The following is a 14,103-nucleotide window of genomic DNA, read 5'->3' on the forward strand; positions in this document are numbered from 1 at the left end:
ATTTAATTGTATTGATTTTTAATGTTCTTATAGTGTTGATTTCATGCATGCATGTACACCATCAAATAATTGTTAAAAAATCAACAAAAATATTTTTTAATATATTTAATTCAAATCAATCGCACTGTGATTTGAAGTGAAAATAAACTCAAATTTTAGTTAAAATAACTCAACCGGCATGTTCTCACAGTAGGATGAATGGTTGAGTACTTTTAACTTATTTTTGGATGAAAATTGTAACAGCGCTTCGATTATTGGTGCTGCAGCCGTTGCTGGCAGTTCATTGTTTGCGATTGCCTTAGTCGTTCACCTACAGTTAAAGTGATTTTTCGTCCTTGTTAGTGATTGAAAAAGTGGCTGGATGCTTGATAGATTGAAGGTAAGTGTTTTTATTCATTCTGTAATGTGAATACTCCCAAATTTATTATGTTGTATCGATCCGTACAGGTTGTAATCAAAGAGCTGTCGATATGGATTGAATAATCCGAAAATACTCGACAGATAACAACGCTATTCGGCTGAACATCCAGACGAGACGGATTTCGCCCGGTCCAGACGGGACCGATTTTGTCGTCCAAACAGGACCGGTTTTTGTTTCGTACGGCCAATCGAAGATCTTCACAGATGCAAACAAGTGGATGGTGAACATCAAAATGTCCAACGGATCCATACAACTTTAGACATTGAGCAGTATTCGTGCCCGAGAAGTGAAAATATTATGGTGTTTGTTGAAACCATCCATCCACATCCAGAGTTTGCTGAACTATGCCAAGAAGAGGGAGTGATCTGCATTAGTGCATCTGAGGTACTCCCTAATAAAAAATAACCATAAACGAACGATAACCCAAATCATTGAACTATTCCACAAATGGTTTGGATGATACTCAGAACACGTCGTTAAGCAAATTAACCATACAATTTTTATTAGGGCTGTCTAGATTTGATTTTTGAATAAATGCATTAAATTATATGCCGTTTTCCACAATTTCGTTTCTTCTTAAATTTACAAAAGGAAAAATATTTCTTTGCTAACATTCTGTCATTTTTCTCCTCCCGACGTTGAGTAAATTTCACCTACTTCGTTCGATAATCAAGTAGGTTGTTTTCACCCATTGAAGCCCAGATCGAAATCACTCAAAATTGAGTTTTCTTGTTTAACTTAATTTTACCTAGCCCCACTGAAGCCACGTGTTGAGTGAAAGTAACTTAATTTTGGGTACTTTTTTCTTACCGTGTACGGTCTGCTCAGATGTTACACGGACTTTTTGGAAGTTCTACGGACTTCTCGGAACCTCTATATATATACTTTTCGGGAATTCTTTGGACGTTTCGGATATTCTACATTCGGGAAATTCAACAGGCTTTTCAGAAGTTTTACAGACTTAGGTAGTTATCCGGACTTTTCGGAAGATCTACGGACTTCTCGCAAGATATTCGAACTTCTCAGAAGGTTTACGGGCTTCTCGGAAATTCTTCAGACTTCCCAGAAGTTCTACGAATTTTCTTCGGTCTTCCCAAGTTTCAAAAGAATAGTTCATAGAACTTCCGACATCTCTCGAACAACATCTTCGTACTTCCCCGACAGCTCCAGGAACAACTCGAAATATCTGACAAGCTTGTCTAACCCTATTTTCGTATCTTCAAGTGATCTTCGCAAGCGCCACATTTCGTTCAGGCTCTTTGGAACTTCATGAGATGAAATAAGAAACGCACATTTTAAAGTGAATTGCACATAACAATGTTCATCACTTACTCACACATGAAATCTGCCTCGACCAACCTGGCAGAACTCGCCCTAACCCTCACTGAACCAAAGGGCAGGGACAAGAATCATAAAGTCACATATGTGTCAAAAGAGATGAATCCGCCAAATTGCCCTGAGGCTCGCCCTATCGAAACTTTCTGGGCTTTGACAAAGGCAAAGCGTAGGAAACATGTTAAACCAGCGGATACAGTTGAAAAATCCATCTTAGTAGAAAAATTGAATGTGTATCTAAAAACTCCAAGCATTTGGAGTCAATCCTGATGTAACGCTAAATTCAACTTTTGACTTTACTCGATCATTATTTAGGTACCCTAAAAGATTAGTAAAATATGTAATAAATATCCAGAAAGCACTGGTGCTAAACTGTGGAAAGTAATAGTTAATGCTATCATGAGATCATGACGTTATCCAAAAACGTGAAGGCCCTGTTTAAAAAAAAACTAAAAATAAAGAAGTTAGAGGCAAATTTCGGATTTAAAATGATTGCAGTAGGTACCTATCGAAGTGTGTTGATTATTACCTTTTAATTCCGTTGTAATAGCTTATCTTTTGACAGATACGCGTACTGGGTCTACTACTTTCAGTACTACATCAGTGCCAAGCAAAACACTAAAAAATCTCTTCAAAAAGGGATTCCGTTAAGAGGTTCGACGAAATTAAAAGATTGAGCATTTTATTATTAAATCCATTTTGATTTGTATTTTTCTCTTATGGTTCGCATTTAGATGCATTCCTTACCTTTAAATGGTACTCCATCCTACTTGCTAAGAAAATATCAAACGAAATACTGCTTAATAAGCGGAATAAGACGCGTGCAATTACTTTACAATACATGTTGTAGGAATAGAAACAAAAACATTAAAGCTTTGCTCAAAAAAAAAAAAAAAAACAAAAAAAAAACGGTCAAAACACAAATTGGCACACACCTAACATGCGACAGTCTTTGTTTCAGAAACGAGAAAAACATACCAACTAAAAATACATGTGCGTCGTCATGATAAAATGCATCACCGTAAACATCCGGTCACTATTTCATTTCCTTGAGTAGTTCCATCGTGTAAAAATAACTGGCATTTAGATTCTTCCGGCTACGATCTGCTGGGCTGTCACGCGACTCTGGCAGCCGCCGAGGTGACTTCCGCTGGCAGGAGCGGATTTGATGATTGTCCAGCTGTGAAATCGTGTAGAAGCGTCTCTTGCACTTCTTGCAACTGATCGCCTTACGCTGATCATCGCTTTCGCTTTCGGCTTGACCTCCGCTGTTCGAATCCGGTGTGCGTGATAGGAGTCGGTTTTTAATCATATCCACTTCTTTCGGCGATGGTGGCATGGGTGGTTGAGGGAAAGGTGCCAGTCTTTTCAGATTATTCGGAGTGGCAGCTGTGGTCAGTGGTTGGCGATGATAGTTGAGATTGTGCACTTCCAGCTCGGTGACCGATTCGAATGTCGCATGACATTCTTCGCACCTGGTCACCGCCACGACCGGAGAAATTGAGGTAGATCCTGTGGTAAAGGAACTTCGTCCGTCGTCGCTTTGCTGCATCAGAGCAATAGGGGAAGGAATGATCGTTCCTTCCGGATTGTAGCTCACTCGAAGCTTTTCCAGGTTGGTCAAGAACGAACGTTCGATCTTGCTTTGATCATCATCGGCTGTCTGAGCGGTGGAAGTTGTTGCAACTTCCGATTCCGGTTCTGTACTTTCTTCGCCGTAACTGGAGATCACTTCAACCGTTTTCTTAACAGAAAATACCACTCTCCTGATGAACTCGAACGAAGAAATAGAACGATTTTCCTTGAGGAACAGGAAATGATACACTTCCCGTATAAATTTGACCAGCTTGAAAAGAAGACACTCCTTGAGGTGTTCATTGTATGACTCGTCGAACATGAACCGCTTCCGACAGGAAGGACACTTCTTTTCTTTGTAATCTTCCGGTAGATTAAACGTAATATTGTGTTCCTTGAGAACATCCAGCTCCATGACGTCGTCTTCTTGAAATTCCTTCTCTGTATAGCTGAAGAATCCACTGGCGCTTCCCGTCGCATTATCCTCGGGAGATGAATCTTGCCATCTACTCAAAAATGCCTCCTCAATACGCCGTCGTTCCTCTTCGGCATTGTTTTGCTTCTTCTTCTGCTGGACGCTCCCACCGAGCACCTGCTGGAGTACCTCCTTATCAAGATTTTTCTGATATGGAACGGACTTCCTTCCTCGTACTCCACCGAGATTCATCATCTTATAGCTAGCGACATTTACATTTGCCCGAATCACCGCTGGAGCAACCATAGTTGGAATAATCTCCTCCATATCATCCATATTCTTCGATTCCTTCCGTTGCTCCTGTACCCCGAGCAGGTACTTGGCAGCAAGCAATGCAGCGACATTGTCGATCGTTTGCCTTCGGAATGTGTAGGCGTGCTTCAGGTAGGAAATGCACAGAACGCAAATCTTCTGCGGAAGTCCATCATCTACGGTGATATCGAGTCCGGTCACCTCCGTGACTAGCCTGTGGATTGGCATCGTCCAGCGAGCACATTCCCGGGGATGTTCATGCAGGTAGGCTGGAATTTTGACAAAAATGCTGTGCGATCCGGGAGTCGAGCAAATGCGGCACAAGTTTGCGATGTTACAGGACAGATCCCCGGCAGTGCTGCTAATCATGATGCTGGAAGTAAGCGGAAGGCTTGTTGAAAGAACAAGGGATTCTTTTGCGATTTGCTTACCTCGAAAAAGAAAGCGGAATGAATCGAAGGACGATGAACTGGCAATTCCGTGGGTTATTTTCACGCTCAGTTGTTTGTTTGTTTTGAGTGTTTGTTTGATCTTGATATGAAAATTACTGTGAAGCGGCGCACATCTTCCCTTTTTTTTGACGTTTCACAGTACAACATTCGAAAGAAGGTATGCCAAACAGCGATGCCAGGTGAATTTATGACACAGAGAGAAAAAATTACCCTAAAATTAAGTTCTTTTTACTTAATTTTGGGTAATTTTGAGTTTTGCATCCCACTCTCACTTTTGGCTGTTGTCAAAAACAGAACGAGAGTTTCGACTTTCTCATGACTACCCTAATAAAAATGGTATGGTTAATTTGCTTAACGACGTGTTCTGGGTATCATCTAAACCATTTGTGGAATAGTTCAATGATTTGGGTTATCGTTCGTTTATGGTTATTTTTTATTAGGGTATCGTTCAATAAGCTACTAGTGAGCATATGAGATATTCTCAAATTTGAGTCAATTGAACTTAATTTTGGGTAGAAAATACATACGAGTAAGTAATTATTTTTGCCGTAGCCAAATGCAAACTACTATAAGCGATTTACTGAAAATTAGCTTATTGAACGGAACATGGGAGATGAGTGAAAAGAACTTAATTTTGGGTAATTTTACGGTTCCGTGGAGAAATTAAAACATACACGGTAAGAAAACAGTCCCCAACCATCAGTTTACTCTTATCTACTTTTGACTAGTTTGTTTTCTTTTCTCCTTCTAAGAGCAACCGTAACGGTACGCTGCTAAACTCATTTTAGCAGCCCTCATCATAGCGCAGCTACCGTATCGGGGGCTGCCATACGAGTAACTAAAATAGCAGTCGGCTTCTCGGTGAGAAGCGCGGGAGAAAGGTTGCTATTCGTAGAAATGTCAAAATGCTCACTACCGGTACGGACTACGGCGAGTAAATTGATAATCGCGATATCAGCGACCGGTGTGGAGAAGAGTGACTAAACTAAAATTAGAGCGCTGTGGGCTGTTAAAATAGTCACGCAAATGACAACGACCGTTACGGTTGCTCTAATGTCGTCAAAAACGGAGGAATAAAACCACCCACAAATTAAATGTGGGATCCCAACGTTGAGTATAATCATATTTATCTACTTTTGGGTACAACTAACTTACTTTTGGCTTGAAAGCGAGTGGAATATTCCATACGAATTGCACACATGTAAATGAAAACTACGGGTCAAAGATACTATATATAGACACCGACAAACCGACATGACACTTATTTCTGATTTATGCCCGAAAATCGTAAACGGCCGATTTAAATCTGCAGTGTTCGGAACTGTCAAAACCATAAATTTTTTTTGATCTAGATGAAAATAATTTGTCCAGAATAGATCAGACACGAACCAATTCATAATTTTTGCATGCGGGTTCATGGCTTAGCTAAATATTTTCCGCGAACACGGAGCGAGATGTCAGTAGCACAAACGAAGTGACAGACGGAGCGGCTCGAAAACTTTGGTGACGCACCTGCTATTGCCAATGTTGCTGATTGATGAGCCAAGCCGCAATTTGAAACCGACAATAATCTTCACGGGAGAGAACTACAAACCAAAACTGTCTCTGTTCATCAGTCACCTACCGCTTCAAGAGAAGAGCGAAAGAGTGCCCTTTACGTTTAGCCTTTATCCGTTCATTCTATGAAATGCACAAATCCAAGCTGATATCGAGGAAACTCGGGCACTGAGTGAGTGCCGCTCGAGTTTCAGGTGGCTTGTATCACTGATTGACTGAGTCAATGGTTGAGCAAGATTTTACTAGTTATTATGTACGGATACGGAGACACGGCAAAGAGAGAGAAAGAGAGTTTTTTTTCTCCTGCCTGCCGCAGTCCACGTTCTGTTTCATTGGTGAAGCTTATTGTTTTTATTCTTACTGATGCAGATTTTGCTGTCTTCACCCACTAAAACGCTGTCCAGACTCACACTTAATTCAGATCACCGAAGTCGGTAGGAATTTACCGGGTTTTTGAACAGCAGAATAACTCGGTAAAATTTTCAAATGACCGTTACACGTGAGAAATCAAGAACATTTATAAATTTTATTTTTCATCAATAAATGGGGTAAACTGAACAAATTCTGTGCAAGTTTGGGATAATTTTTTAATAAATAAATTTTTCACTGATTTTGAAACTTTTACCGAACAGCTCTGTAGTTCAAAATTTACCGAACGACGGAGGCCTGGATTACTGTGCTGGAGAGTTATAACATGTTATAACGGTTGTCAAATAATTGCAACACAGAAACCACCATCAAGATAGCGCTATAACATGTTATAACTCTGTAGTCTGAACGAACTATAAGTAATGCTCACCTACATTTTGCTGCGGGGAAGCGAAATATTTTGCAACAAATAGACGGTTTTGCGCTAACGAGGCATCTTGAGGGCAGTGAGGGAAAGATAGACACTTTCTGTTTTAATCCAAAAAATAGTGTCGCATAAAATTAAATGTACTAAATTTTTAATTTATGAAATGTTGCCCACATGTAGAGTCTATAGTTACTGGAAATCCTTATGAAGGGTGATACGGTCAAAATTTGGTCAATATCAACTTGACGTATTTCTTTCAATTTTGCATTTAAAAAACCTGAACACCCCTCATTTTGAAGGTGTGTGTGTGTAGAATGTTGCTCCTATTTTGATTTTGGAATTCACTCTTCAGTTGTCAAAATGCCGTCCAAGCAAGAAGAGCAGCGTATCAAAATTTTGCTCGCGCATCGCGAAAATCCGAGCTACTCGCACGCAAAGTTGGCAAAATCGCTAAAAGTTGCCAAATCAACCGTTACAAATGTAATTAAAGTGTTTGGGGAACGTTTGTCGACAGCCAGGAAGTCTGGATCGGGGGGAAATCGAAAACCGGAAGCCGCTGAGACGACAAAGAGAGTTGCCGGTAGTTTCAAGCGAAACCCTAACCTCTCTCTCCGAGATGCCGCAAATAAGCTGGGTGTATCGTCTACAACCGTGCATCGAGCCAAAAAAACGAGCCGGACTATCGACTTACAAGAAGGTAGTGACTCCAAATCGCGATGATAAACAAAATACGACGGCCAAAGCGCGATCCCGGAGGCTGTACACGACGATGCTGACGAAGTTTGACTGCGTGGTAATGGACGACGAAACCTACGTCAAAGCCGACTACAAGCAGCTTCCGGGACAGGAGTTTTATACGGCAAAAGGAAGGGGAAAGGTAGCAGATGTTTTCAAGCACATGAAACTGTCAAAGTTCGCAAAGAAATATCTGGTTTGGCAAGCCATCTGTACCTGTGGCTTGAAAAGCAGCATTTTCATAGCTTCCGGGACTGTCAACCAAGAAATTTACGTGAAAGAGTGTTTGAATAAACGTCTGCTGCCTTTCCTGAAGAAACACGGTTGTTCCGTACTGTTTTGGCCGGATTTGGCATCTTGCCATTACGGTAAAAAGGCCATGGAGTGGTACGCCGCCAACAACGTGCAGGTGGTTCCCAAGGACAAGAACCCTCCCAACATGCCAGAGCTCCGCCCAATTGAGAAATACTGGGCTATTGTCAAGCGGAACCTAAAGAAGACCAAAAAAACTGCTAAGGGCGAGCAGCAGTTCAAGGCAAACTGGCTTTCTGCGGCGAAGAAGGTGGACAAGGTGGCTGTACAAAATCTGATGGCAGGGGTCAAGCGTAAGGCCCGGCAATTCGGATTTGGAAAAGCGGAAGCCTAACTGAATATTTTTCCTGAATTTTATACTAATTGAACTTGAAAAAGAAATTTAATTTGATTTTTTAAATAAACGATTTCACCGATTTACACGCGTTTTCCCTTGACCAAATTTTGACCGTATCACCCTTTATGTCAAGATGTAAATCAGGGTTAGAGATTTTTTTTGATTTATAAACAATAATAATTAAATAGGGGCTTTTCATTAACTACACAGACTGTTTGGGGGTTCTACACAGCTTAATGTTTTTAGTGCATATTTTTATTGGAAATTGTATGAGCTGTGGTCATCTGATAGCATTTCATTGTGAGACTCCAATAACTGCTTTGACGAGTTTTTCAAAACAAACATGTTTTTCTGCATAAATTTCAGATTTATTGAAAAGATGTTACAAACCATCAAATTTCATCACTCAAACAAGTAGTCCTAGTACAATAGAGATTGATGCCATTAACTTGAATGCGGTATTGTTTGTTAAAGAAAATGTCTATGAAGAATGTCAGAGTTATGAAAAAAAGTATGACAAAGTATTAAAAATATTGAGAAATCAACGACCTCGTGTATCATTTATTTATATATTATTTCGTTATGGTTATTTTGTGGCGAATAGTCAATAAAAACGGCTGGATTTTGCATTTCGTACGAAAAAAAGACTGTCTGCTTTTTTATGTATTGCTGTGTTGGTTTTCCGAAAATAGATTTTTTTATAATAATTACATCATAAAATATGAATGTTGAAATTCCCAAATATGTTTTTCTCCAATTTTTGTACTAAGGCACCGTTATAATTGATTAATTCGAACATCAAGATCAAACAATACTTGCATACTTTATTTAACTGGTTTGTTTAAAGTCCACTTCTTGAAATTCAACCTTACATAGAGCAAGAATGCCACTCCTACATTTATAAACAAGTTAAAAAAAAAATCGTGCATCCGGCTGGTTGATAAGGATGAAATCACAACACATGTGTTCGATTTTTACCTTGCAGAACAAGCAATTCACATAGCATTGAAATGCAAAACACTTTAAATCCATCTGTTTTGAACAGTAGTGTGATTCAATGTGCAGTACACTTGAATTGCTAGAGAAAGATTATCAACATTTCAAAGTTTGAAACGCTAGAACACATTGAACCATGCTGAAATACGCTTAAAATAAATGTGATTGTGCATATAAAAAATCAAGTGTTTAAACACATCCATCAGACATGTGAACTTTTTTGAGTGTACGAGTACACGAACGCTGCTTCTGGAATTGGCAAATCAAAATTGGCACTCGTGGAGAATAGAAGAACTATGAAAGTGATGATGGTTTCAAAATTTTCCACGGGGCAGTATACGAGTGCAATCTTAACATGATTTTATTTTGCAAATGGAGTATTTTATTTAAATCTGGTTGCTACTACAGTGGTAGAAAAGCTCAAATCTATGTGTATACAGTTTGAAAAAGTAGTGTAAATTTCTGTTCAATGTGATGCACATAAATGGAGCGTCACATATCATATACATTTACATTCCCAACAAACAATTTTAGTTGCAGACTAGCTTATATAGGCAAAAATTAACTGTATAAGCCAATTTTTGGCTGTATAAGCTAATCTGCAGCTAAAATTGTTAGTTGGGTTATATATCATGTAAAGTTCTGACACATTTCATGCAATGTAGCAAATATTGTATACAAAAGCCCATATTTGTAAACAACATTGTTTGCAAGTTGCTCGGTTGCGTCACAATTAAAATTCAGAATTTTTATCTGTGTACATCTAAAAATCTGAAAAGAAATTAATTTTTCTGTATTATATGTCTATTGAGTAGTCTTTAAGTTTTGTACTAACATAGCATCAACCAGATTTAAATAAAATGCTCCATTTGCAAAATAAAGCATTTTAAGATTGCACTCGTATACCTCACCGTGTAAAATTTTGAAACCATCATCACTCTCATAGTTCTTCTATTCTCCACAAGTGCCAACTTTGATTTGCCAATTGGTAACTATCGTTTCTGGTCAAAATATACGGGGTCTTCCGGTTTTGATGTCGAAGCCGATTGTTTAGTCAGGGGACATGGTTTCGGGCTCGGGGAAATTTGACGGAGAATTTGACCTCCTACTGATAATCGTTGGTTTCAGAAGAAGTTGCAACGATGCAAGTGCAGTTCGTCGACATACGCAATTTATGAAAAACAAATTATTCTCGTTCCAGTATGATTTTCAGGGGCCTTCTGGGTCCTAGAATAACTGTGTAAAATTTCAGGTCGGCCGGTGAAACTATATTTTAGTGCCAGCTGTTTTAATTTTACATAGGATTTTCTATGGGAAAACTTACTTTTTCAAATAAAAATCTGGTGAGGTCACCCATTGTCCTCTAAAAATAAATCAACCCATGTATCAACCCATGTACTCCCTACAAGGAATTTTTTCTTTGAACACCGCAAAACGATCCGACGCTTGTGGAAAAAGTTATTTAGCCATTACTGATTGCTAACCAAACGAACTGCTCATTATTCTTTTTTTCTAGCAGCACTGCCCTTGCTTGCTGCGTGGCCCTTGCTTTTTCGATACAAAAGTAGAAATAGACGAAAAAGTAAATATGGTAGCTGCTTTAAATGAACCAAAAAAATCGATTGAAAAATCCGGAAAACGACGCAAACTCAGCGAGAATAAAGTTCCCGTCAGAGGAACTAACATCAGTGACCATTCGACACTTTCGGACTATATTACTGAGGCTTCAAGAGAGTTTTTTTTTCTATAATGAACATCTCCACCGATTTTCTCGGTGAAAACTCTGAACATTGAGATTTAAATCAAGATTATCTGAGAGGTAAGTAAATATAACAAATCATCAAGATCAAAGTTATTTTTTGTTGATGTTTCATGTTCATGAAAATGTATTCACTGTTACCAACCGAAAGAGAGTGATATAGTTTCATAAACATTGTTTCCATTTTGAACAAAAAAAGTGCTTTAAAATTATTGAAAGTGACGGCGGTTCTTTTCTACTTAAGAGCGCAGCAGCGAGTTCAAGCTCTTGGGGTTGTGAATGATGCCGCGGAAAGGGCAGTAAAGTTTGTTTCCGACCTCAACAACTCGGTAACCAAGAATCCCGAACAACATGAATACCTACAGCAAGTTGTGGAGTACCACCGAAAAATGAAGCCGATGAAATATTGAAGTCTGAGCAGCAGCACATTGACTGATAAGGTTTGAATAAATTGTGCGCCAAAGCAAATACACCCTTGTGAAAAATCACGCTTGTTTCCAAATGACCCCGTGAAACATAATTGTTGTACTATACCGGAGACCTGTGTAAAGTTTCATCCAAATGGAAGATTCTTTGCGCATGATATCGGCTTTCCTCCATGCTGAGTGAACCCACACACAACGTGACTGCCTCGCACAGACAGCAGCAGGCGGCAGCTGGCAGTGCTGCTAGAAAAAAAGAATAATGAGCAGTTCGTTTGGTTAGTAATCAGTAATGGCTAAATAACTTTTTCCACAAGCGTCGGATCGTTTTGCGGTGTTCAAAGAAAAGTTTCCTTGAAAAATTTAAAATTCAGAGGACAATGGGTGACCTCACCAGATTTTTATTTGAAAAAGTAAGTTTTCCCATAGAAAATCCTACACTCAAAGATAAATTAAATCAAAAAAGCTTAAAAAGTATGCAAATTCCCGCTTCACCTTATTGAGTCCGAGCCATGATTACTTCGGAAGTAGTCATGCATGATTAAAATCGAAATAATCTTTCCAGTATTAAATTTTATTCTTTTTCAATAGTGATATTTAATCAAAAAAGATTAAAATTCAATCAAAAATTATTAAAATAGAATCAAAAATGATTGAAATTTATTCAAAAAGAGGTAATCTACAATCTAATCCACCATGATTAAACTGGGATTAATATCAGATGCTTATTTTTTAGAAAGAGAGGATTAATTTTTAATCATCTGATATGATTAAACTGAGTTTAATGTCAAATTGATTAAATTTCAAGCAAAATGGGAATAGTTCAATTTATCAGTGTATGTATAATTAAAACAGCTGGCGCTAAAATATAGTTTCACCGGCCGACCTGAAATTTTACACAGTTATTCTAGGACCCAGAAGGCCCCCGAAAATCATACTGGAACTGGAATTTGAATTTTGTCCCACTCTAAAACGCTGTCCAGACTGGAGAGTTATAACATGTTATAACGGTTGTCAAATAATTGCAACACAGAAACCACCATCAAGATAGCGCTATAACATGTTATAACTCTGTAGTCTGAACGTACTATAATACGCATGTTCGTCGACACAGTAACATTCGCGGTATAATAATCAAGTTGCGTATCAAATCATGTTAGCATGATAAGATAAGATCAATAAAGATTATTTGTGGTGATTCCTTTGGCATATGGTCACATTGGCATTGGTTCCGGGATTCCGGAATTCCATTTCATAGATTCCGCAATAAGATACGCTATCCGGTTCTTTAGGCCATAGTCATAATTGAGGCAAATGAAACATACTGGATTTAAAATCATAGGATATGGCCATGAACGATTATTTCAGATAATTTCATTGTCATAAAGGGTGTCCACGATGAAATTGCCACACACAAAATTGATTCGCAAAATTCGAGTTTTCATCCAATTGCCATCAAATTTTCAGGGATTGAGAAATAACTATTAAACTTCATTTTACCATTTTACTCGTATTTTATTTACAGTCCATACGCAAATGCCCGCACCTTGGCCTTAACCCTGGCCATAAGATTCTGCACAACCTGTGAATCAACCGTTTTTTGCATGTAAACCCATACTTTCTTCAGTTCCTCGACTGTCTTCACTACCTTAGGTCGTTTAAGAAGGTGCTGCTTCATAATCGCCCAGTACTTCTCGATGGGGCGGAGCTCCGGAGTGTTGGGAGGGTTGAACATTTTCGGCACGAAATTGACCTTATTGTCCGCATACCACTTCAGCACGTCCTTGGAGTAGTGGCATGAGGCCAAATCCGGCCAGAAGATTGTTGGGACGTTGTGGGCCTTCAGGAGAGGAAGCAGCCGCTTCTGAAGGCACTCTTTTATGTACACCTGTCCGTTTATCGTGTCCTGGGTCACGAAAGGTCCCGCACGTGCAGATGGCTTGCCAAACCAGGAATTTCTTCGCAAATTTGGACATCTTCTGAGTGCGGACATGCTCCGGAACGCTGAACTTATCCTTGGCCGTGAAAAACAGGTTGCCGGGGATCTGTTTGAAGTCGGCCTTCACATATGTTTCGTCGTCCATGATGCAGCATTCAACTTTCGTCAGCATGTTGAGGTACAACTTCCTGGCACGGGTTTTGGCGGACTTGTTCTGCTTCTCGTCGCGATTAGGGGCCTTTTGTACCTTGAACGTTCGAAGCCCAGCCTTAGTTTTGGCCTTCTGGACAAAACTTCGGCTTAGGTGCAGCTTCTTAGCCACATCCCTAACGGAGGCGTTCGGATTTCGGTTGAAGGCCCCAACTACGCGGTTGTGATTTTTGGTGTGGTACGGAATACTTTTTCCTTCCCTTCTGGGCTTCCGATCGGTGGTCAACCGTTCCTCGAACCGCTTAATCACTCGCGACACCGTGTAATTCGCGATTCCCAACGTTTTAGCGATGGAACGATGCGAGAGATCCTTGTTCTCGTGATGAATGCGCAAGATTTTATCACGCACGAGCTGTTCTTTCGACTCCATTTCCGAGTTTTGATCACAGGACTTTAAAACTTGCAGGATGTAAATAATGCACTATGAACTAAATCCACCCAAATTTTCATTAAATTCTACCCAACGGTTAAAAAGTTAGAGCAATTTCATAGTGTGGCAATTTCATCGTGGACACCCTTTAGACACATTG

General features: G+C 39.4%; 1 protein-coding gene across 1 annotated transcript; it reads right to left on the minus strand.

Annotated features, from left to right (window-relative positions):
• Positions 1-2,664: 2,664 nt before the first annotated feature.
• LOC135710700 (uncharacterized) lies at positions 2,665-4,560 on the minus strand. Its single transcript, XM_065233345.1, has 2 exons — positions 4,490-4,560; positions 2,665-4,431 (listed from the first exon to the last, which is right to left on the minus strand). Exon 2 carries the CDS (start codon positions 4,425-4,427, stop codon positions 2,793-2,795), a length of 1,635 nt encoding a protein of 544 aa, XP_065089417.1. The 5' UTR covers positions 4,428-4,431; positions 4,490-4,560; the 3' UTR covers positions 2,665-2,792.
• Between the last annotated feature and the right edge of the window lie 9,543 nt (positions 4,561-14,103).

This window comes from Ochlerotatus camptorhynchus, unplaced genomic scaffold (assembly GCF_037179485.1).
Source record: "Ochlerotatus camptorhynchus isolate MF236.1 unplaced genomic scaffold, CSIRO-AGI_Acam_v1.1 ptg000401l, whole genome shotgun sequence".
Taxonomy (NCBI): Eukaryota; Metazoa; Arthropoda; class Insecta; order Diptera; family Culicidae; genus Ochlerotatus; species Ochlerotatus camptorhynchus.